General features: G+C 44.3%; 2 protein-coding genes across 2 annotated transcripts; one reads left to right on the top strand and one right to left on the bottom strand.

Annotated features, from left to right (window-relative positions):
- Positions 1-219: 219 nt before the first annotated feature.
- ppp1r12c (protein phosphatase 1, regulatory subunit 12C) lies at positions 220-17,327 on the bottom strand. Its single transcript, XM_042703849.1, has 20 exons — positions 16,948-17,327; positions 16,035-16,230; positions 13,476-13,606; positions 12,979-13,097; positions 10,857-11,016; positions 9,661-9,805; positions 8,741-8,815; positions 7,937-8,016; positions 7,582-7,694; positions 6,850-6,917; positions 6,373-6,503; positions 5,207-5,294; positions 4,814-4,928; positions 4,172-4,279; positions 3,429-3,474; positions 3,231-3,270; positions 2,522-2,626; positions 1,897-1,947; positions 1,673-1,723; positions 220-1,563 (listed from the first exon to the last, which is right to left on the bottom strand). Exons 1-20 carry the CDS (start codon positions 17,175-17,177, stop codon positions 1,477-1,479), a joined length of 2,139 nt encoding a protein of 712 aa, XP_042559783.1. The 5' UTR covers positions 17,178-17,327; the 3' UTR covers positions 220-1,476.
- A 429-nt stretch (positions 17,328-17,756) lies between these two features.
- On the top strand, positions 17,757-22,679 carry psmd12 (proteasome 26S subunit, non-ATPase 12). Its single transcript, XM_012827482.3, has 11 exons — positions 17,757-17,978; positions 18,665-18,724; positions 18,833-18,961; positions 19,224-19,331; positions 19,470-19,574; positions 20,112-20,261; positions 20,523-20,657; positions 20,853-20,965; positions 21,245-21,419; positions 21,603-21,680; positions 22,010-22,679. The coding sequence occupies exons 1-11, from the start codon at positions 17,871-17,873 to the stop codon at positions 22,217-22,219; spliced, it is 1,371 nt and encodes a 456-aa protein (XP_012682936.1). The 5' UTR covers positions 17,757-17,870; the 3' UTR covers positions 22,220-22,679.
- The last annotated feature ends 414 nt before the right edge of the window (positions 22,680-23,093 follow it).

Genomic DNA, 23,093 nt, shown 5'->3' with positions numbered 1-23,093 from the left:
GTAGACTATACCCCCATCACCAAATGAGTTCTTTGTAGGTTACTATGCTGTAAGAGCACCATTCAAAATACAGCCTGTAGTTGGTTGCTTTAATCCCCCCACCTCCACCTCACCTTGGGAGCCCCTGGATTAAACAAATATGAACAGTGTGCCTGCAGTAGGTCTACAAATTAGTGAGGTTGTAGCAGTCTAGACTGAGTCATTTTCAACACCACAAGGTTTGTTTAACAGAACAGTTTACACAGATTTTTTTATTTTGCATTTTCAAAATGTTCACCTTTCATAGATATGGGAATGAGATGACTGAGAAACTGACACATTTCTGTTATAGCACTATCCTGTCCTTTTGACAATCTTTCTTTATCCAAGCAAAATAGAAATATTAAAACAGATACGTAGAAAGGCACATTTCGTTTTTCAAAATACATTTTGGCATGCATTCGCTTAAAAAGAACAACAAAGAAAAAGGGCGGTAAACGTTCTGATAGACTCGACCCATTGTGTGTGGAATGCCACGTGGGCCTTAGTCACAGTATTAGCACTCTGTCCTCCTCCTGAAGGGAAAATCAAATAAAAACATCAGACCACTAAACCGTTGGCAGAGAACATGTCCCCTCTGAGAGATAGGCCTATACACAACATAAATACACATTCACCGACAGAGTGGAGAAACCATAGCAACGCGCCGGTTTGCCTGACAGAGGTCAGCTCGGGCACAGTGTTGACCTAAACTTGTCTCCTGAGAAACGCCATGGCGACACTCCTACCTGTTCCCGCGGAGACATGCTGAAGTACACAGGAATGGGCATACAATGTTTTTGGCACATGTACGTGTTTTTTTGTCTTTTTTTAAACGACGATGATATCGCAACCATGTCTCCTTGGCATTTTTTTCTTTTTCTTTCAGTGCTAAAAAACCTGACATCGTCCGGGGAGGACCATGAAGGTACAGTAGGTAGGCTGACTGGAGCATACACTTTTGTGGTAATTAGAGAATAGCCGGTGGCAAGTAGACCTAAAAGCAATTTATACCAGTACAAAAAAAAAAGCTGTTACCTTAAACTTAACCAGGGCTATTCCCATCAAGAGGTTAGGAAAATATCTGAAGCACAGTGCATTTAAAAGCAAAAAAAAAACAAAGTAAAAACAGAAACAGCAAAAACAGAACAAAAGCACCCTGCAAATTCCAACTTGTGCCCTACTGCACAGATGAGGCTGTGCAGCTCATAGCTTGGATAACAGTAGTTTTTTTTTTTTTTTCTTTTTTCCCCCTTTAACTTTTCCCCACGTTAAGGGATTGAGAGAAACTTAACCCAGATGGAGATTATGTGCTATGATGTCAGTGCGTGTACAGAGAGAGATGGTCGTTTTTGCAGGGGTCACAGGGGGTCATCTGCCCCACGTCCCCCGGTATGCAGATGAAGGGCGTGCTAGCTCACGTCGTTCACACCCCGAAACTGAAACTCGTGGGCAGGCTCATCTGGAGAGCTTGCTGATGACTCGAATGAGTGCTGCGTTCTCGTCTTTCAGCCTCTGGTTGTCCGAACGAAGATCCACCAGGACCTGGGGAAAGAAAGTGGAAACTTAGAAAGACCTGTGGTGATAAAAATAAATGTGTTCACAAGCACTGCAAAAAATAAAAGAATACAAAATAAAAACGTCAACTAGCTACCTTTAGCTCATCCTCCAGCTCTGCTGCCTTCCTCTGGAGGACTTTCTTTTCCTGAAAAGAAGCGCAGAGAAGAGTCAAAAGGAGAGAAAGAAAGAGAGAGTGTGACATTACACACGGCATGAAGCTCAGGCTCCTACTTCCCCAACGACGCCTGCTCGGGGAAGGGGGGGGGGGGGGGGGGGGGATGGTATGATGGGAGTGAGGATGTGAAAGTGGGAACTCACAAACTGCTCCAGTTCCAGCAGGGCAGGGCGCTCAGAACCGTTCTCCTGACTCTGCCGTGCACGCACGCACGCACGCACGCACGGACAGATGGACAGACAGACAGACAGACACAAACACAACACCGATGATGTTAATATCGTGCACCACACATGAGCCCCGATCAGCATTCTCTGCGGGGAGAGGGGAGAGAACGCCGCCTGGCACAGGAACATGCAACGACTGGAGAGAGGTTGCATGACCATGCGGGACCTTTTTGGGAGGCGTCATCTCAGAAGACTCCCATTTCATACACTTGACAAGGTCATGAGAAGGAGGTGGGGGTGGCCTCGAGGAAAAGACACTTGCTCTGGCTTGGGTGTCTAACGGCTACCTCCCACTTATGATGGCGGAAAACCAAACTTTTTTTTTGGCTCCTAGACCCCTTTTAGGAAGATCTAGGAAGGTCTGAAAATTCTTCTTCATCCTCCATCCGGCTTTTACCAGCTTTCCCTCCTTCCGCCCCACCCCTTCACCTCTACCTTGCCCTCTTTCATACCATCCCCCAGTTCATCTACCTCCATGTCTCCCCTTTTCACTTCCTCCTCCTCCTCCTCCTCCTCCTCCTCCTCCTCCTCCAGGGCTCACCTGTCGCAGTCTCTCCAGCTCCACCTTGCTCTGGCTGAGCAGCAGCTGCGTCTCCTGCAGCTTATCTCGCAGCAGCTCGTTCTCCGCCTGCACCGCCGTGTACAGCTGAGGAAACAGGAAGTTTCACACATTAATCATTTCCCTGGTTTGCGCAAGGCCCTGCTCACTTTACTTACAACATGACACAGATAAGCAAAGTGTTGGGTGTTTCAAAATGAAATTACCCAACTTTTTACAAAGACTTTTTACAAATGACGGGACTACTTGCGGAATAAAAGGAAAGAATTAGAAGCATAAAACACGTTGCGAATGACAGCAGTCATTCATTTCTTGCAGTGGTCAATATAAAGAAATATCAGACCTCCGAACCTTGGGGTGGCCGATTCAAATGAATGGAACTATTTTGAACATTCTGAGGAGCCGTATAATGTTATAATACGGCTCGCCAGCTCACTGAGCCCTTTAAGAGGACTGGTCTGGACGACCCGAGCACTTTAAGTAGAGGGCAGCCATTTAAGTTTTCAGGAGGGCGACCCGAGCACGTTTAAGTGGAGGGCAGCCATTTAAGGTTTCAGGAGGGCGACCCGAGCACGTTTAAGTGGAGGGCAGCCATTTAAGGTTACAGGAGGGCGAGTATCTCTGTGAGGAAAAACAGACACTGCCCTGAGACTGGCGGGTGTGTGAGCGAGGGCCAAAGATGGGCACTCACCACCCTGTAGTCGGTCGAGGAGTCCTCTGACTGCGGCTCACTGTGGGAGAGACCAGAGAGGGAAACGTTACCACACACACACACACACACACACACACACACACACACACACACACACACACACACACACACACACACACACACACACACACACACACACACACACAACTTCAGAGACAAATCTACACATAGGCTCACTAGGCTGTGTTGTCTGAGAGGGCATCTTCGCTGGCATCTCCGTCATCCGTCTGTAAATATATTAGTGAGAGAATGAGCAGTTAGTTTGAAGGGATGGCAACCTACACCACAGCAAAGCACAGATTGGTCAGGGTGGGAAAAGAATGTTTAAGTCTGTGAAATATGAGTGTGTGTGTGTGTGTGTGTGTGTGTGGGTATGTGTGTGTGTGTGTGTGGGTATGTGTATGTGTGTGTGTGTGTATGTGTGTGTGTGTGTGTGAGAGAGTATGTGTGTGTGTGTGTGTGTGTGTGAGAGAGTATGTGTGTGTGTGTGTGTGTGTGTGTGTGTGAGAGAGTATGTGTGTGTGTGTGTGTATGTGTGTGTGTGTGTGAGAGAGAGTGTGTGTGTGTGTGTGTGTGTGTGTGTGTGTGTGTGGGTATGTGTATGTGTGTGTGTGTGTGGGTATGTGTGTGTGTGTGTGTGAGAGAGTATGTGTGTGTGTGTGTGTGTGTGTGTGAGAGAGTATGTGTGTGTGTGTGTGTGTGTGTGTGTGTGTGAGAGAGTATGTGTGTGTGTGTGTGTATGTGTGTGTGTGTGTGTGTGAGAGAGTATGTGTGTGTGTGTGTGTGTGTGTGTGTGTGTGAGAGAGTATGTGTGTGTGTGTGTGTGTGTGTGTGTGTGTGTGTGTGTGTGTGAGAGAGTATGTGTGTGTGTGTGTATATGTGTGTGTGTGTGTGTGTGTGTGTGTGTGTGGTGCCCATCACCTCTCCAGACAGCTGGACCACTCCGGTGGAGCGCCTCTCCCTCCTCACCCTCCTCCGCTCCCGGCGGTTCTCTCCCTCTGTAGCCTCCTGCTTCACCGGATCTGTGTCTGCGGCACGCAACCATAACAAGAGGGAATGTGCTGAATAGAGCACAGTGAAACATGACATTTTGTCTCCTCACTTCATCTGCTAAATATACCGTGCAGCATTATTTTCATTAGGATGACATGGCATTAACATTCAGCAGCCATATTTCATCCAACCAACTAACATAAGGGTAAAGTTTCATCACAGAGATGCAGTCACACCAGGCCTATGAAGAGTACTTTGCCAACGCATGATAGGTTATTAGGGAGCATAGGCATGTTTAGCAAATGGTGAATCAACAGACAGAGAAAAGACTGGACAGATATGATCTAACAATATTGAGTGTCAATTGGTGCACAACTCCCTTCAAGGACATACTGACTCTGGTCTAACATAAACACCCTCTCTTACAGCAGCGTTCTGGAGAGCCGGTTTCTTTGACAACAGCGCCACCTACCTACCGAACAGATACGCTGGTTCTGTGGCTATAAATACGGTTCTGTTAACGCGTGACATCAGCCCGTTCTGAGTGGAGAACCAACCTCTCTCCTCACCTCTCTCTGCTGGCGTCACCGTGACGATGGGGCAGACAGGCTGGATGCTGCGGGGGGGTTCTGCGGGGCGAACGGCGGTCAGCTCGGCCGCCTTCAGGTCGGTGAGCGTCACCCCCTGTCAATCAAACCACAAACAAACAAAACCCATTCAGCGGTTCAGGCTCAGTAGGCCTGACTTTAGCCGTCTCTGTGGACAGTTACTTGGACAGGACATTGGGGGTTTAGGAAAAACTATAACCAAAAGAATCACACAGCCAAAAATAGAGACTAGACAAAAAGCTCAACAGTGGTGGACATTGCGTGCATAAATCTTAACCTGCAATTTGTGTTGCATTTAAAATGCAAACAAACAAACAAACAAACAAACAAATATTATGTGGATATGAGCTGGACCTGTGTGGAACGTCTGGACTGGCGCATGAGGCGAGAGCGGGCCTTCCTCTGGGACTCTGACTCCTCGTCCCTCGCCGGGGCCTGGAACCTGGGAAGACAGATAGATTTGCTCAGATTCGCTTGTTTACGGTTCATTTGCTGATGTTGACAGCTGTAAACACTCTATATATTATAGTTTGTATATAACTTTACACATTAAGATAGGCCACAGAATGTATTTCAATCGATTTGCTTATCTAATGTCATTAGCCATTATGTGTCTATGGCTAACTGTTGAGATTAGTGCTACAATAAGCACATTCAGATGTGTGTGTGTGTGTGTGTGTGTGTGTGTGTGTGTGTGTGTGTTGTGCTCTCCTTGTCTCAGCCTTCTGTTGCTCCCGTTACCCTGTCAGGAGGCCATTAGGCCTTATCTGAATAAGGTGCACTCAATCTACTTCCGCTGTCAGGGTTGGTGTGGCACAATGAGGACAAGGATAAACATCTGGAAGAGGTCCCTTCCACTCCCCTACAGAAAACATTGCTATGACTGTTGTGTGCCACGCGTAATGTACTTTAAAGTTTTTTTTTAAATCGTCGGCCAGTTTGGGAGAGAGTTTACGTTCAGCTGCTTGTTGGTCTTTTTGTTGAAGGTTCATTACTTCAACTATCATTTTGGCTTTGCTTCCTGTTTTGTTCTATTTGTTAATTAAAAAAAAAAACTCTGTACCCTCCAACCCTAGATGGGGAGGCTTACTAATGAACAATAACAATAATCCCAATGAGGATAATATACATCATTATTCTCAATAGGGATAATATACATCATTATTCTCAATAGGGATAATATACATCATTATTCTCAATAGGGATAATATACATCATTATTCTCAATAGGGATAATATACATCATTATTCTCAATAGGGATAATATACATCATTATCCTCAATAGGGATAATATACATCATTATCCTCAATAGGGATAATATACATCATTATTCTCAATAGGGATAATATACATCATTATTCTCAATAGGGATAATATACATCATTATTCTCAATAGGGATAATATACATCATTATTCTCAATAGGGATAATATACATCATTATTCTCAATAGGGATAATATACATCATTATCCATTTGTTATTCTTTGAGGGGCCCCCCTGCGGAGGCGGCGTCTTACTTGCGGCGGTCGGCCATGGCATTGTTGGGGCTCTCGACGGGAGACTCCCGCTTCTGAGGGGTGGGCTGCACCCGCGCAGTCCGGCTGGACAAGTCTTGGTCCTTCTCATCCGACTCCTTTTCGTCGGCCGTCTGCACGACATCAACAACAACAACTTACTCAGTGAGCAGCCTCAAGGAAAGAGGTGTTTTTTTTGTTTTTTCTTCCTTCCTTAAAGAATTTCCTTTTACAGTAATAATTCATTTAGCCAGAGCCAGAGGCAGGGCTTATGCAGGTCAGAACAAACTATAGATAAGATATGTCTGTCTGGTTAAGAAGCTAGACATTTCATGAATACTGCTGCCAGCTGAGACTGAAACCTGAATGCAACAACACTACAGGAAGTGTTGGCTTCGAGGTAACACATAAAAAATAAAAAAAAACTCTATGGCATGCAAGGCTCTTGTGTGTTTGTTCAATCTGCTCATTGTCTCTCACCTTTTCAGCAGGGCTAGTTGTAGAGGTAGTAATACTTTCACTGTCTGGGCTGGACACAGTGGAACTTTCTGCAATACATAAACAGGGATTGAATGTTGCACATTTTCTTGATAGAAACAGAAAAGAAAAAAAGAAAACATTCAAGGGACAAGATAGATTTCATGGAGGTATTCTGTGATTCTATTTTTGTAAACATATACAGTTTTAAGTCCAAGCTTCACTGGAACCCTGTGAACTCTAAGCACTCGTAGAGCAGTGTAAATAACTATGGTTGAGCAGAAGTTGAAAGACTAGGGGCAAGTGTTCTGACGGGACTGTGTGATCATAGCTCGAGCCGAGAAAGTGACATTCTAACACGGTTTCTGTGGGTGATCTGTCTGTTCACAGCTCTGCTGCCCATGTTGACCACTCTCACTTTCACTCTCACTGTCACCCTCTGCTTCAGCCTAGGGGTTCTACTAGACACCTTCAGGCTATCTCCAGGGGCCATTTCACTTTTATTAACAACAAGCTTGTAGAAATAAAACCTCAAAGAGAACCTTTGGTATGGCTTTCCACCCAGAACAAAAACAATATATGAATCACTGCAAATCTTTTCCAGTTCACTCAACACCTCCAAACCAGCTGTTGTCAACAGAACACGTGTGTATGTGCGTGCACTTGTGCCAAACGTTGTGTTTCATCGTTCATTCTGTATGCATTGAGGAAACTCTGTGATTGGGGTGGAACTACCTGGGCTGCTCTCCCGCTCCTCGTTCATGTCAAGACCTCCGGAGATGCCCCTCTCTTTCGACTGGTCCTGCACGTTCATCTTATCCCTGCTGCTCATCCTGCAAACAGACGTCCTGTAGGAAGGGGGGGGGGGGGGACTTGTTACCAAAAACTCCTCAGTTCTCTAAATGAATCTGCAATGCATTTCCCAAAAGCGTCGTTGAACAACCACCATGGTAACTAACTAAGAGAGAATGTTGAAAATGACCTATCGATTATTAAACGATAGTAGTTTTTAAATAACGCCGTCAGGAAACACACCCCTGGACGGCTTAGGTTGGCATGGAAACAGAACATGACAGCATGGGCCACTGACCTCCGCTTTTTGTTCCCAGCGTTGGCAGCCGTCGACCCAGAGGCATTTTGTGTATCGTTGATCGACGTTTCGTCTCGCCACTGGAAACCGTGCGTTATAAAAAATATATAACAATACTCAAACAATAATAATAATAATGGGTGCTATATATGTGAAATAAATATGTTATATACATGATACAAATATAGATTCGTGCCCACACTTGATGTTGTTTGTACACAGTAGCTGAAATGTAATACACCTTTGCTCTCAAAAGAGAGCATGTAGCAGCTGTCAAAAATACTCTATACACAACAAATCACAATGCTGGGGATGAGGAAAAAGAAAAGGTTTTTGTTTTCCTCGATAATCCTTTGCAGCCCAGACCAAATACCGAAAGTTAATGCAAAAACCAGCTGAAAGAACAAAATAGGTTTCACAGATCGCCCAGGAATACTGGAAAGGATGATCTTATTGGTTGTGTCTTCAATATTCTATCACTGTCACAGGCAGTTGTTCTTGTACTCCACCTTTAAATTCCATCCAAACATAGCACCCTAATGGAATTTGGAGGGAAATTTAACCAACTGAATTTTAGAGCTGGAACTCTGGCAAGATACTTTACAATTAACCTGCATCAAAATATCTGCACACATCAACTACTTCCTTAAAACAGGGGCCAGCACATTTCCTTGCATCAGTGGACTTGCTAAAAATAACATTTTGTCACATGTTTGCCACAATGTAGGGCGGGCGAAAAAAAAGCACAAAAAAAAAAAGCATCCGTTCCAGAGAAGCGATGAAGTGGTAAAGAGAGAGGCTCACAGAAGCTTGGGTTTGAGACAACTCCTCCAGCAGGGCCTCCACGCTCTCATCAGCAACATCAAATGGGGTCTGGCCCTGAAAGACACACGCAAGCAGGCACACAAACGGAAACACGACAGACAGACACAAACACAGACACTCTCTTTATTGACACGCACATGCTATGCGCTATACTGTTAAAGCCACAACTTCTCCTTTGCCCTAGTGTTGTACCCTGCCTACACTTCTCCTCTGCCCTAGTGTTGTACCCTGCCTACACAGTTTCAAAACCCCCGTCTGCACAGAGAGCCCAGGCAACGGCTTCTCGGAAATGATGTCTCGTTCTGGTGAAACGGCCAGCTGACAGACAGACGAACTGTGATCCGACGAGAGGGGAAAAACACAGATCCTTTTGCATATGCAAAGGCACCATTTACATCATGTGCAACCTACACTTCTGTAGTGTCTTAACCACTTATGCCTTCCAGCTACACTATTCATCAATCTACCTTTCCATCTGTCCATCTCTCTATTTAGCTTTCCGTCTTTCTATCTACTGCATCTATGGACTGTATCTATACTGTACTATCAATCCACCCGGTTTAATTTTATCCCCCATCTATCTGCCAACCTAGCTACCTACTTATCTATGAAGAAAAATATATAAACGTAACATTCCATTTGGTTCCACTAAGTGAAATGTGTAAATGTGAACTGATTAATTTCTCCATGCTCACAAAAAGTTTACTTCCCTACTTATTTGTGCACAAATTAATTTCTGTCACCCTAGCCATGTGTAAGCCGTAGTTTACTATCAAATGCATTGACTGATTTCTTTACACAAACCGTAAGTCAGTAAAACCTTTGAGATTGTATATTATAAAAATATAAATGCAACATGGAACAAACACCCCCCCTCCGTCCCAGTCTGTGAGTCTTACCGCGGAGCTCCGGGCCTCCATGTCACAGAGGTGCTCGGCCAGGATACGGCAGGCCTCTCCCTGTCCCCAGTGGGACGCCGCGTGCAGGGGAGTCCAGCCGTCCACGTCCACCGCCGACACGTCCAGCCCACACTGACACAGCAGCCTGGAGGGACACCGCGGAGAAGGACAGAGAGGGACGATGAGGGACATAGCAGGGACAGAGACCCAAGGGCAGTGTCTCGCCCAGTCTCACAGCACATGTCACAGCACTTGGCAACATCTCATCTGCAACCAGTGGCAACCAGTGGTCTTTGGCGGGCCGCACACAGTGCCCATCCGTAGGACTATCAGTCAGTGTCCACATCACAAAACTGTGACAGTCTAATGTACAGGCACAGCTCCTCCTACAAAGACACTAGCATGGGCTTCTAGTTGTTGTTATTGAACCTTACACTAAATAAAACATCGCAAAGACTAACATGTACCTAAATAAAAATGAAATTGACCAGATTGTGGAATACAGCAGACCCATGCTGCAGCAGTCCAAACTGGATTTCTAGATGATGATAACTGCAAAAGCCCTCGGAGCGCTCATGGAGGGGGCTATGCTCATTTCCTCAGGAACTTTCTCTCGCTACGAGCGCGAGGATGTAAACAGGGGCTATTCTTAGCCACGCGGGAAGAGAAGTGTTGCAATCGAGACCAGCGTCAGTGCCGTCTATCTTTTTCTAACACCACGCCTGAACGGATTCATTTTGGCGCGCGCGTGTGTGTGATTCACTTCACCGCCTCGGCCAACGCTGAACTGGCCTCAGTGGGGGAAGGACATTTGACACAGACCCACACCTGCCACAAACCTCCAGGGACCATGAAGCTGTACCAATAAGGCCTGACAAAAGGCTCAACAATGCAGCGAAGAGTTATTCCTGAATGGCAAGAATAATAGCGTATCCTGCGCTAAAACAGCAGCGTTTCCGTTGAGCGGAGCCACACAGCCAGCACACTGTGGAGACCCTGCGTCATGCAGGCTAGAGCGCAACTCAGAAGCCACATGCAAATACTGGGGGTAACACTCAATGCTGCTGTGGCTTTCGAAAGGGAGGGTAAAACCACTTCAGGTTAGTTAGAGGCTAGAGGAATCCTCAGCTCGGGCTGGAGAGAAGGACTACTTGATGGGGATGAGATGGGATGGGATGGGATGGGATGGCACTCACTTGATGGCCTCCAGGTAGCCTTTGGCGGCGGCCACATGTAAGGGCGTGGCACCGGTCCTGGGGTTGTGGACGTCCGCGGGGAGGCCTTCCGTCAGCCAGAGGCGAGCGTCGCTCATGATCTGTTCCTCCTCCACCCGCTTGGCTGCAACAAGGTCCACTCCTGAACAAAGAGAAAAAGAGCGAGATTTAGGAAAACTTTTACTTACCGGAATCACCAGTTTCCCTACACTCGTTAGTGGTCACACTTGCCCCCTGAACACTCTGTTCAATTATACAGCCACATTATCCTTACATTTTTGTTGTTAATACTCCACCACTACCCTTGATTCCACTAAGCATTTACAAATAGCTACCATGTCAGGACCTTGCCCTTATTGGTTTGCTTGAAGAAAGTTCAGGGTGGTCAACCTGGGCTGCCCCACCAAGACGTTTAACAAGCAAACACGGTGTAGACAGTAAGGAATATGTTATATTGTATATATACACACATGTATATATTTGGTTAGATTGTCATCAGTAAGGCCAGCAGCTCAGGAGATTGTACAGATAAAATGGCAACTTGAAAAGGAGAGCGCTTTCTGTGAAGACACCTCTATGTGTTCCTCCAAAATTCCAAACATTCTTGTGGTAAACTGCTCAGTGGTCAGGTGTTGACATGTAGTCTGGTGTGGGAGAAGACGTAACACATAGCAATAAACAATTTCAGCACCGTCATCTTCTGCCTGACATCAGTGCTCCCTTGTGAGACCTCATGCTTGCATTCTACATAATATATATCTATATTATAATGATTAGAAACTACAAAACATACACAACAGTGTTGACTAAACCTGCTGTACAGTGACCAGTGATCTTATCTCAAAAAGAGCGTGTCTGGCATGCGACAAGAATGTTAGTCAGTGGACAAGTCAGTGGAGGCTCGTAATGATGCATTCCATGGAGCAAACATGTTGTATGGCGGCATAGAGACACTTCACTGCTAACACAAATCCCCACACATAACGCTTCACCAACAGAGACCCTCGAACTGCAATTAGCACCTACTTAGCAATGATCAGAGTTAACAGATGTGCTTCTTCTTTAGCAATGATCAGAGCTAGCAGATGTGCTTCTTCTTTAGCAATGATCAGAGCTAGCAGATGTGCTTCTTCTTTAGCAATGATCAGAGCTAGCAGATGTGCTTCTTCTTTAGCAATGATCAGAGCTAGCAGATGTGCTTCTTCTTTAGCAATGATCAGAGCTAGCAGATGTGCTTCTTCTTTAGCAATGATCAGAGCTAGCAGATGTGCTTCTACTTCAGTAAGCAGTTGCACTGTCTTTTCTCTGGATTCTTGGAGTTATGCTTTAGGGTCGATTACAAAATATCATCGGCCCCGTGGAGACCATGGATGTGGTTGTGCGTCTCTGTTGTCTGTCCCCCTCAGCTGAGGACAAGACATGCAACAATCGTAGCACTGAGAAAGGAACAGAGCAGAGCTGTTTTTAAGGGACACTCGGTGACTCACTGCATGTGATGGCACAATTCTGTGTCTGTGTCTGTGTCTGTGTCTGTGTCTGTGTCTGTGTCTGTGTCTGTGTCTGTGTCTGTGTCTGTGTCTGTGTCTGTGTCTGTGTCTGTGTCTGTGTCTGTAATAGTCCACCATGCGAAACTCACACAGAACCTGAACCGAGATTTTGAGTTACGGTTATGCATCACACACGACACACACACTTTGGGCAATCAGGTAGTGTGTAACAGGCTGGACAGGAGACGATGTGTGTGGTGACATAAGTCGACATGAATAAGAGGGCGTGTGTATGTGTGTGTGTGTGTGTTGGTGTGTGTGTGTGTTGGTGGGTGTGTGTGTTGGTGGGTGTGTGTGTGGGTGTGTGTGTGTGTGTGTGTGGGTGTGTGTGTGTCCACAGTCAAACCAACTGAATCACAAACAAATATGGACCACTTTCCAGCCAGACAATAGCTTGACTTTTGGACTGATTTGTATTCCTAAAAAGGCAATACATCGTGAGCCAGTGGTTGTTAAATAGAGTCCCTTAAAACAGCCTTTCTGCAAAGCAGAATCCATGCTTAGTCCCAGGCAAGCGTGGCTGTTTGGACGCGTGAGTGCGCCGCGCGGAGACTGACCCTGCTTCTGCGAGTGCTGCTGGAGTAGCGTCTCTGTGGCCTCGTCCTCGGCGATGTCCAGAGGCACGTCTCCGTCACAGTTCACCGCGCTCAACGACGCACCCAGATCGAGCAGGAATCTGCACAACACACAAAGAACGAAGGATGAAGGATCGTTCAAGTCCAGCAAGGTAGCTTTGTGGTCTTATCGGGAAACATTTTCCTGCCTTTGCTAAAATTACACTTTTGCATGCATTTTGTACCACCCACCCCAAATATGTTCACTACGTTGACGTTCTCTAATGCACTCATAGGAGGACGTGCAGAGTCATTTTTTAAACAGAACATGACAGGCAGGAGATCATCATCCCTTTCAATTTCTCCAATTTACCCACAGGCACAGTGGAGCTCAACAGTAGTTCATCAACAACAGAGGTAAAAAAAAAACAAGGCCTATAAAAACACCACACAACAGGCATGTCATCTTTCTGTCTCCGCTGCGTGCATGCTCTACGTACTCTGTGATCTCCAGGTTACCACAGCTGGCAGCTACATGCAGCGGCGTCCAGCCCTCGCTGTCCACCTGGTTCACATTGGCACCCTGGGTCAGGAGGAAACTCACCACCTCCATGCTCCCGTCGATGCACGCCTGTGGTGAGGGACACGTGGTCGTTAGCACACAAGCCTCATGCCGCTTAAAAGCACTGGGACTACATTAGACTCTAGTGGGGGATTTAAAAGCACTGGGACTACATTAGACTCTAGTGAGGGATTTAAAAGCACTGGGACTACATTAGACTCTAGTGAGGGATTTAAAAGCACTGGGACTACATTGGACTCTAGTGGGGGATTTAAAAGCACTGGGACTACATTAGACTCTAGTGAGGGATTTAAAAGCACTGGGACTACATTGGACTCTAGTGAGGGATTTAAAAGCACTGGGACTACATTAGACTCTAGTGAGGGATTTAAAAGCACTGGGACTACATTAGACTCTAGTGAGGGATTTAAAAGCACTGGGACTACATTAGACTCTAGTGAGGGATTTAAAAGCACTGGGACAACATTAGACTCTAGTGAGGGATTTAAAAGCACTGGGACAACATTAGACTCTAGTGAGGGATTTAAAAGCACTGGGACAACATTAGACTCTAGTGGGGGATTTAAAAGCACTGGGACAACATTAGACTCTAGTGAGGGATTTAAAAGCACTGGGACTACATTAGACTCTAGTGAGGGATTTAAAAGCACTGGGACTACATTAGACTCTAGTGAGGGATTTAAAAGCACTGGGACTACATTAGACTCTAGTGAGGGATTTAAAAGCACTGGGACTACATTAGACTCTAGTGAGGGATTTAAAAGCACTGGGACAACATTAGACTCTAGTGAGGGATTTAAAAGCACTGGGACTACATTAGAATCTAGTGAGGGATTTAAAAGCACTGGGACTACATTAGACTCTAGTGAGGGATTTAAAAGCACTGGGACAACATTGGACTCTAGTGAGGGATTTAAAAGCACTGGGACAACATTAGACTCTAGTGAGGGATTTAAAAGCACTGGGACAACATTAGACTCTAGTGAGGGATTTAAAAGCACTGGGACAACATTAGACTCTAGTGAGGGATTTAAAAAGCACTGGGACAACATTAGACTCTAGTGGGGGATTTAAAAGCACTGGGACTACATTGGACTCTAGTGGGGGATTTAAAAGCACTGGGACTACATTGGACTCTACTGAGGGATTTAAAAGCACTGGGACAACATTAGACTCTAGTGAGGGATTTAAAAGCACTGGGACTACATTAGACTCTAGCGAGGGATTTAAAAGCACTGGGACTACATTAGACTCTAGTGAGGGATTTAAAAGCACTGGGACTACATTAGACTCTAGTGAGGGATTTAAAAGCACTGGGACTACATTAGACTCTAGTGAGGGATTTAAAAGCACTGGGACAACATTAGACTCTAGTGAGGGATTTAAAAGCACTGGGACAACATTAGACTCTAGTGGGGGATTTAAAAGCACTGGGACAACATTAGACTCTAGTGAGGGATTTAAAAGCACTGGGACTACATTAGACTCTAGTGAGGGATTTAAAAGCACTGGGACTACATTAGACTCTAGTGAGGGATTTAAAAGCACTGGGACTACATTAGAATCTAGTGAGGGATTTAAAAGCACTGGGACTACATTAGACTCTAGTGAGGGATTTAAAAGCACTGGGACAACATTGGACTCTAGTGAGGGATTTAAAAGCACTGGGACAACATTAGACTCTAGTGAGGGATTTAAAAGCACTGGGACAACATTAGACTCTAGTGAGGGATTTAAAAGCACTGGGACAACATTAGACTCTAGTGGGGGATTTAAAAGCACTGGGACAACATTAGACTCTAGTGGGGGATTTAAAAGCACTGGGACTACATTGGACTCTAGTGAGGGATTTAAAAGCACTGGGACAACATTAGACTCTAGTGGGGGATTTAAAAGCACTGGGACAACATTAGACTCTAGTGGGGGATTTAAAAGCACTGGGACTACATTGGACTCTAGTGAGGGATTTAAAAGCACTGGGACTACATTGGACTCTAGTGAGGGATTCGGTATGGATGGAATTGACATGAGAATATGTGAATGCACAGGTTATATAAATAGATTGGGTGGAATGATAAGACAGTTGGGGGACTAACTGGGCAGCTGCAGTCCAATAGATAAATAAATACACATATAGCAACTGTGAATAAATCAGTTATGACACTTGCAGCAGATTTCAAAGGTTAAGAACGAGAGTAGGGATAAGATTGTTCCACCATGTTTTTTTGCGCTCTTGCCATACCTAAACACATCTATTCATATCCTGAGGACTATCTGATTAGTGCAATCAGGTGAGTAAGATTAAGCCTAGAACGAAATCCATCAGGAGAGTTAGCTGCACAGAGGAAAGGCTGGCAAGACATTCACAAAGCTGCTGAAGCAGAAATCACAGCCATACACCTCCCAGCATTCTTTCAAATGCATTAAAGAAATGAGCTAGAAAGTTCTGATTCAATGAAATTCAGTGATTACCAACCTGGTGTAGGGCGGTGATTCCATCTGCATTGGAACAGTTGACGATGCCTCCGTTGATCTCCCGTTCAACACCATGCTGTCCTTTGGCCTCTTTCAGGATCTCCCGAGCCTCTTTCAGCATCTCCCGAGCCTCCTCCGTGTCACCGCTGGCACAGACAGCCAAGAACTCGGCAGTCCTCTCAAAGTGAACTCGCCGCCTGGGGAAGCCATGATGTAACGTGTTCATACGAAATCGGCAGAGGTTCTAGTATACCAGGTCCATCAAAGCTCTATGCAGAATCTTTTATTTTCTACCACAAGAACCCACTCCCCATTATTTTATGTAAATTCCAAGCTTCAGGAACACAATACTCTACACTAGTGTATGTTTTCTATTGACAATATTATACTTAACACTTCTGACAGGAAGTTAAACACCATTTACTCAGTAAATACGTAATTCTGTGAATGAAATTGTAATACTTCACTTGTTCTTCCTTCACGCCTGTTTAAATCAATTAGGTTAATATTTGAGCAGAAGAGATTAACCCAGGACCAATATGTGCCTCACTTCACTCTCTCATCCTGTCTGACAAATCTTGAGCTGTCGACGTGTTTGAAATGTCGAATGCTTCCCGTCAAATCAGCCTGACAGCGTCAATAGCGACCCTTAGCAATTATCCTTTTCAAATGTATGGCATATGTCTGCACAACGCATTAGGTAGCTAAGACATTCCAAACAGCCGCTAACTCTGTACCTTGTAAGATCTACAATATGTAACGTTAGCTGGTGTTCTAACGACAGTAACGTTAAAGTTCTCAGCTAGCTAGGAGTGCTAGCTGGCTAACTCGCTAGCGGCAACAGTAACCTCGGAATTGCATCCCGCTGACTCAAGAATAAATTGATTGTGAGATACTTGTTGTATTTCTTTTACCTTCGTTTCATAGTCTGCCTTGTTGACCCTTGGTGTTCTCCGGTGGTTGATCCGTTTCCATCCGCATCTTGAGATCCCTCCGATTCCTCAACGCCTACGGCCTCCGATTCACCCGTGTTCACAACATCTCCCCGCCACCTTTGTCTGGGCACTGCAGGTTCTCTGTCTGTAGTTGATCCGGACCATCGTTTTAATTGATCTCGACGTTTAGCTTTCGCCGTGTCCCCCATTATTCCCTTGTAAACCCTTTACTTATAAAATGTTCACACGGACACACCCTCCATGTGTACTGTTTATAATCAGTTTACCACTTCCTCGACCAAAGCTGAAGTCCTTTCGTCATTTCCTGTCCCTTATGAGGAAGCACCAAGCACTCAAAACTCAAATCCTGCTCACACCACAAACACGGGAATAATGTTTGAAAATGACCCTACCCACCAATGGTTTTAATATCAGCTTTGTATAATTTCTTTCATCATACAAGCTACATACTCAACACTGCATAATGAGGTTGTAAACTTCAAATAATATTGACTATTCGGGCAATCCGAGACTGTGCTGTTTGAATCCTTATGGGTCTTTGGAGTAGTCTGGTTTCAGTGGCAGAGATTATTTTAAATTCTGGCTTACTTGGCGCCCCGGGCAAATACGTCTCGTTCCAAATAATAATAAGTGGTGTACACATCGCATACGTAGACATTTCCAACTCCGGTCCTTTTGGTGGCAGTAATATGGCAAAACATAGTCTGCCCATCGCCCTAAACCACCTTAAGAAAGAAGAAAAAAATCGTTTTCTTTTCATTGGTTGATTTTACCGAACTTCCGGGAAATTGACACAACAGAGGCTAAGCGTTTAGTTTGGGGTAGTAAGCAACTGAACTCCATTTACAGATACAGAATAGACATTATTCTGAAGTTTCACAATGTCGGATGAAAGAGCAGAGCGGTCCGATGGAAAGATGGTTAAAATGGAGGTTGATTACAGCTCTACTGTAGAGCAACGAGTCCCGGAATGCGAAAAAATGGCAAAAGTAAGCTGAATGAAATGAAGAGCTCGGCTGAGTCATGGTGTAGCGTTAACGATGCGCTAGCATGCTATCTAGTTTGCTAACTATCCTACTTAGCTAAACGTTAATTTGTATTGGTCAAGGCAAACATTACCAATATTTGTATGGTTATAGTATAACTATAAAAACGACAGACATGTATTCAGAGAAGTACGACAACATGCCTATACGTGGACCTCATCATAAATCCGGTAACCAAGCATGATGGTTAGCCAATGCTAGGTAGCTATCGATAGCTAACTTAGTTCGGTATTTCATCCTTGTCATGTTCAATGCCTGTGGGAATTACCTTCACAATGTTTATTTTGCCAATTAAAGTCAACTAGTTAGTGTTAAGTTGTCATTCACTCTAACTAATTCCAGCAACCCTCTGTTGAAGTGACGTCTAAGCACTTTATTGGATGTCAATTTCCAATTTACAGCTAACGATAGCTGCTCAACTACAGCGAACTCTCATAATTGGCTAGCTGGCTGGCTATCTAGCTACATAGCCACCTAGCCTACAAAGGATCCATAGCAATGTTCGTTAGTTAATAAGCCATCAGAGTAACCGTTGTCTGGTCACTACACTTATTGGTCGTACTTACATTCCTGGGTGCGCAGTTATTTTTGTGTATGACACCTGATTACATTTCAAATCAACTTTATAGGAAGGACGTCTTCAAGAAGGCATTGAAAGTCTCCTGTCTTTAGAAAAACAAACGAGAACGGTGAGCAAGTACTCTCTTACAACGTCAGTCTCTTGTACTTTGAAATTGTCATACATACAGTGATGGAGCATTTGCACTCATGTTATGTCTACCCTCGTTTATCACCAGGCCTCCGATATGGTGTCGACGTCTAAGATTTTGGTGGCTATCGTGCAGATGTGCCATGAGGCAAAAGACTGGGATGCACTCAATGAAAACATTATGTTACTGGCAAAGAGGAGGAGTCAGCTGAAACAGGTAGGAATATAAGAACACTGTTAATACTGATGCCATTAGGGTAGACTGAAATATCCTACTGGATTAAAACACTTGAAAAATAGTGGCATATCTGCTCATTGCAGTACAGATATTTACAGTGCCCTAGTAAATGCATACTCGTCTTTTGACGTTCGTTTGAGTGATAATCAAGTAAATAATAATGACGTGCATTAGATAATGCCTTTGGGTTTTGTTTGACGGTCTACTAATAATCTTTTGCTTGTTTTGTTTTTTTAATTAGGCTGTGGCAAAGATGGTGCAAGAGTGCTGCAAGTATGTCGAAGGTGTGACTGACCTTACTATCAAACTAAGACTTATTGACACCCTACGGACAGTCACCGCTGGAAAGGTACAGTCCTTTTTTGAACATAAATAATTGGTAAACACAGTGCTGTGGCTAAATCTGACTTGTTTCCTTGAAGTTTACATGTATGCTTAAGATGTCCTTCCTTCAACCGCAGTAGTAACTGTTTTTTTCCCCCCACAGATCTATGTGGAAATCGAGCGTGCCAGGCTTACCAAGACCTTGTCTAACATAAAGGAGCAGAATGGTGAGGTGAAAGAGGCTGCCGCCATCCTTCAGGAACTGCAGGTATGCTTATCATTAACACAACATTCTCCACACAGTTTGAAACTGATGTTTTGTTTTCATGGTCCATTTGTAGTAATTCAGTGAAACACTTAAAAAGCAGTAGACTAATCTTTTTAGCATTATTCCGGATGGCTGGCCATTGCTCACGTATGCTGTTTGCACGTAGGCTATACAAATAGCAGTTGTACTATTTTCACATATACATTCCATGTATTTTCAAATTGATGCACATACTGTTGGTGTGTACTAGAGTGGAAACCAGATGTGCCGTCTTTCTGATTTGTTAGTTATAGTTTCTTGCCTTGTTGCACCTTTTTTTGAAAAAGTTGCATTAACAAACCTCCTCAAACCTCAGATGTTAAGACTCATCTTGTGTATTTCATGTTTTTGAAAGCATATAAAAAAAAATAATAAACAGTGTTTCTGCTCACCCATGAAGTCATCCTTTTTATCTTGGATATTTAGAGATTTACAACAGAATAGGGTGGTTCCCTCAGCCGTCCATTACAGTGTGAGGTCTACTTCTTTCTGCTTTAGGTGGAGACGTACGGCTCCATGGAGAAGAAGGAGAAGGCGGAGTTCATTCTGGAGCAGATGAGGCTGTGCATCGCTGTGAAGGACTACATCCGCACCCAAATCATCAGCAAGAAAATCAACACCAAGTTCTTCAAGGACGAGGGCACAGAGGTGAGGGAGGAATTGAAAGGAACTACTAGAAAACTGATTTAGAGGGATATGAGCGTGTACTCTCCTTTGAGGTTGGGTTTCTTTGGTGAATGTAATTTTGTTTCTTTTTTGTGTGTGTATGTTCTACTTATTTCCTCATAGCCAACATTTACTCTCTGGTTGCTAGCACACACAAGTTCTTTTCTGGGCGTGTTTCAGAAAAATAGAATTATTAGAATATAATTTCTATTATTAGAAAAATAATCATACCTAAATCAACAGGAATTAAAGCTGATGTATTACAACCTAATGATCGAAGTGGATCAGCATGAGGGCTCGTACGTGTCTATCTGCAAGCACTACAATGCCATCTATGACACCCCCTGCATCCTGGAGGACAGCACCAAATGGCATCAGGTAGGGCAAAAAAGTCTTCAGTACAATTCTCTCTGAATACCCTGAAATTGTTCTAGAAAACACAATAATCGATTTATATTTATACGTCTTTTCATCTTATAGATGTTGACAATCACTGATGACCGTTTGTTAATGAACCTAATAATTAATTGAATAAATAAATAATAATAATGAATAAATAACTCGATGTTGCAGGCCCTGAAGAGTGTGGTGCTCTATGTGATTTTGGCGCCTTACGACAACGAGCAGTCGGATCTGGTCCACAGAATCAACACTGACAAGAAACTGGAGGAGATTCCCAAATACAAGTAAGAACCTCAAGAGGGTAAACCGTTGTGAAGGAAGTTACTCCTTATTAATCATCCTTTTCCACAATTCCGTGTGTTATTATTATTTATTAGTAATTATGTAACTCGTGAACACTTTCAAATGTATTACACACAGAGACACAAGGACTGATTACTGAACAGGTTACATGTGTCCATCCAGTCCTTGTGTCTCTCTGTGTGTAATACATTTGAAAGTGTTCACGAGTTGCCCATCCTGATGGCTTTAAGATTCTGAGGTTATGGTTCTCATCTCTGCAGGGAGCTCCTGAAGCAGTTCACCACAATGGAGCTGATGCGCTGGGCCTCCGTGGTGGAAGACTACGGGACAGAGCTGAGGGAAGGTTCCAAAGACAACCCCGCCACTGACGTCTTCTCCTCCAGCGAGGAGGGGGAGAAGAGGTGGGGGGACCTGAAGAACCGGGTGGTGGAACACGTGAGTCCTCTGTAGGGTTCTTCTGAGATGGTGGGTGCTTGGACTGGGTCAATGGGTGAGAAAGTCTGTAGTGGAATGCAGGATCATCTGTGAAAGTGCCAAACATGTCAGATTGGTATTGAATGTCAATGAAGCCTAAAAAACAATATGATGGTCATTTGCCATGTGTGAATCTCCTTTCAGAACATACGAATCATGGCCAAGTACTACACAAGGATTACCATGAAGAGGATGGCAGGATTGCTTGACCTCTCCATTGATGTGAGTTCTGTGTTTTTATCTGGCCTGCTCTACCCTGGTGCTTTGCACTTCTGAGTGAGGATGGTTGTGAGTGACAACACACAAATTCTGCTATGGTCTGTTTCACACAAAATGCCAAGTCAAAAAATAGCAACGTAACAATTGTGGATGTGATTTCATTACAGTAGAGAGCTAGTTCTATAGTTTTTGAATTGCTGCTTTAATGTGTAAGCCTAATTACATGCATTTGATCAGATGCTACGTCATCCAGGTTTGAATTGGGGAGGACCACCCAGTGTTATGCCCTCTTCCATATAATGTTAACTTTGGAATCTCTTTATGTCTCGTAGGAGTCTGAGGAGTTTCTGTCCAATCTGGTGGTCAACAAGACCATCTATGCTAAAGTGGACCGGCTTGCTGGCATCATCAACTTCCAGAGGCCCAAGGACCCCAACGACCTGCTGAACGACTGGTCCCAAAAACTGAACTCCCTAATGGCTCTAGTCAACAAGACCACTCACCTCATAGCCAAAGAGGAGATGATCCACAATCTACAGTAATTGGCATTCTTGAGACCCATTGGGTTGCAGTTCCCCCAAGGGCCACGGGGAGGTCCTGAAAATGCAAAATTATTTTTGCTTTTCGAAAAACATCTACATTTTTTTGGACTGTGAACATCACAACCACCTAATATAGTAGGAAGGTGGCACACTTTAGATTGATCAAATGTTCTGCAGTAAAATATTTGTTGCCCTTTCAGTTTGGGGGAAAAAAATGTTCAGTGTGGCCTGCAGTCGATGTCTGAAGCAATTCCTTTTGTTTGTCAGCATTATTAAAGGTATGTGGTCCATTTCTCAATGTTTGCAGCAGGAGTTCCATCGTCTCTTTTTCCTCTGATATGGGATCAGTGGAATAACAGTTGAGCTGCAGGTTGTTTTAAGACATTGCTGTAAGCTTGTGCTTTTTTGTTTTTTGATGTATAACCTTTGCAATACAAAATATTAAATCTCAACAGTGATATTTCCGTTTTCCTGATTTTCACAGACAGGGAATACACAACTGACAGCGTGTACATGCATTCAGACTATCTTAATGATCGCCAATTTGGTAAAATGTTGCCTAGCCGAAAAGGCCAAATTTAATCTGGTTTAAAGAAGAGGATTAATGAAATGTTCCATTCAATCGTCTGATCTGAGCAACCAGCCCTCTAAATTCCCATTCTGGTCTTTCATTCTGATTGCTGTCTGAGATGGAGCTCTATTCTTCCTCTGGCCTTGCTGGATGATCTGACCCTTCCTGGTGAAGAAATGGCCAGTCTGCACCTGACACTCGTCTGCAACCAGAGATTTCTAAAGAGCACTCCACTCCACTCTTTATGCAGACGTCTCCTCCGCTTCATTCCCTTCGTATGGAGGTCATGCACGACACGCCAGT

The sequence above is a fragment of the Clupea harengus genome, chromosome 26 (genome assembly GCF_900700415.2).
Source record: "Clupea harengus chromosome 26, Ch_v2.0.2, whole genome shotgun sequence".
Taxonomy (NCBI): domain Eukaryota; kingdom Metazoa; phylum Chordata; class Actinopteri; order Clupeiformes; family Clupeidae; genus Clupea; species Clupea harengus.
This window is presented reverse-complemented; position numbering and strand designations above follow the sequence as displayed.

Coding starts and splice junctions, on each gene's coding strand:
- psmd12 (XM_012827482.3), top strand. CDS start 17,871: ATGTCGGATGAAAGAGCAGAGCGGTCCGATGGAAAGATGGTTAAAATG. Junction 19,575..20,111: donor CCATCCTTCAGGAACTGCAG/GTATGCTTATCA, acceptor TTTCTGCTTTAG/GTGGAGACGTACGGCTCCAT. Junction 20,966..21,244: donor GAGGAGATTCCCAAATACAA/GTAAGAACCTCA, acceptor TCATCTCTGCAG/GGAGCTCCTGAAGCAGTTCA.
- ppp1r12c (XM_042703849.1), bottom strand. CDS start 17,177: ATGGGGGACACGGCGAAAGCTAAACGTCGAGATCAATTAAAACGATGG. Junction 13,607..16,034: donor GAATCACCGCCCTACACCAG/GTTGGTAATCAC, acceptor CCCTCACCACAG/GCGTGCATCGACGGGAGCAT. Junction 5,295..6,372: donor GCCATGGCCGACCGCCGCAA/GTAAGACGCCGC, acceptor CTGTCTTCCCAG/GTTCCAGGCCCCGGCGAGGG.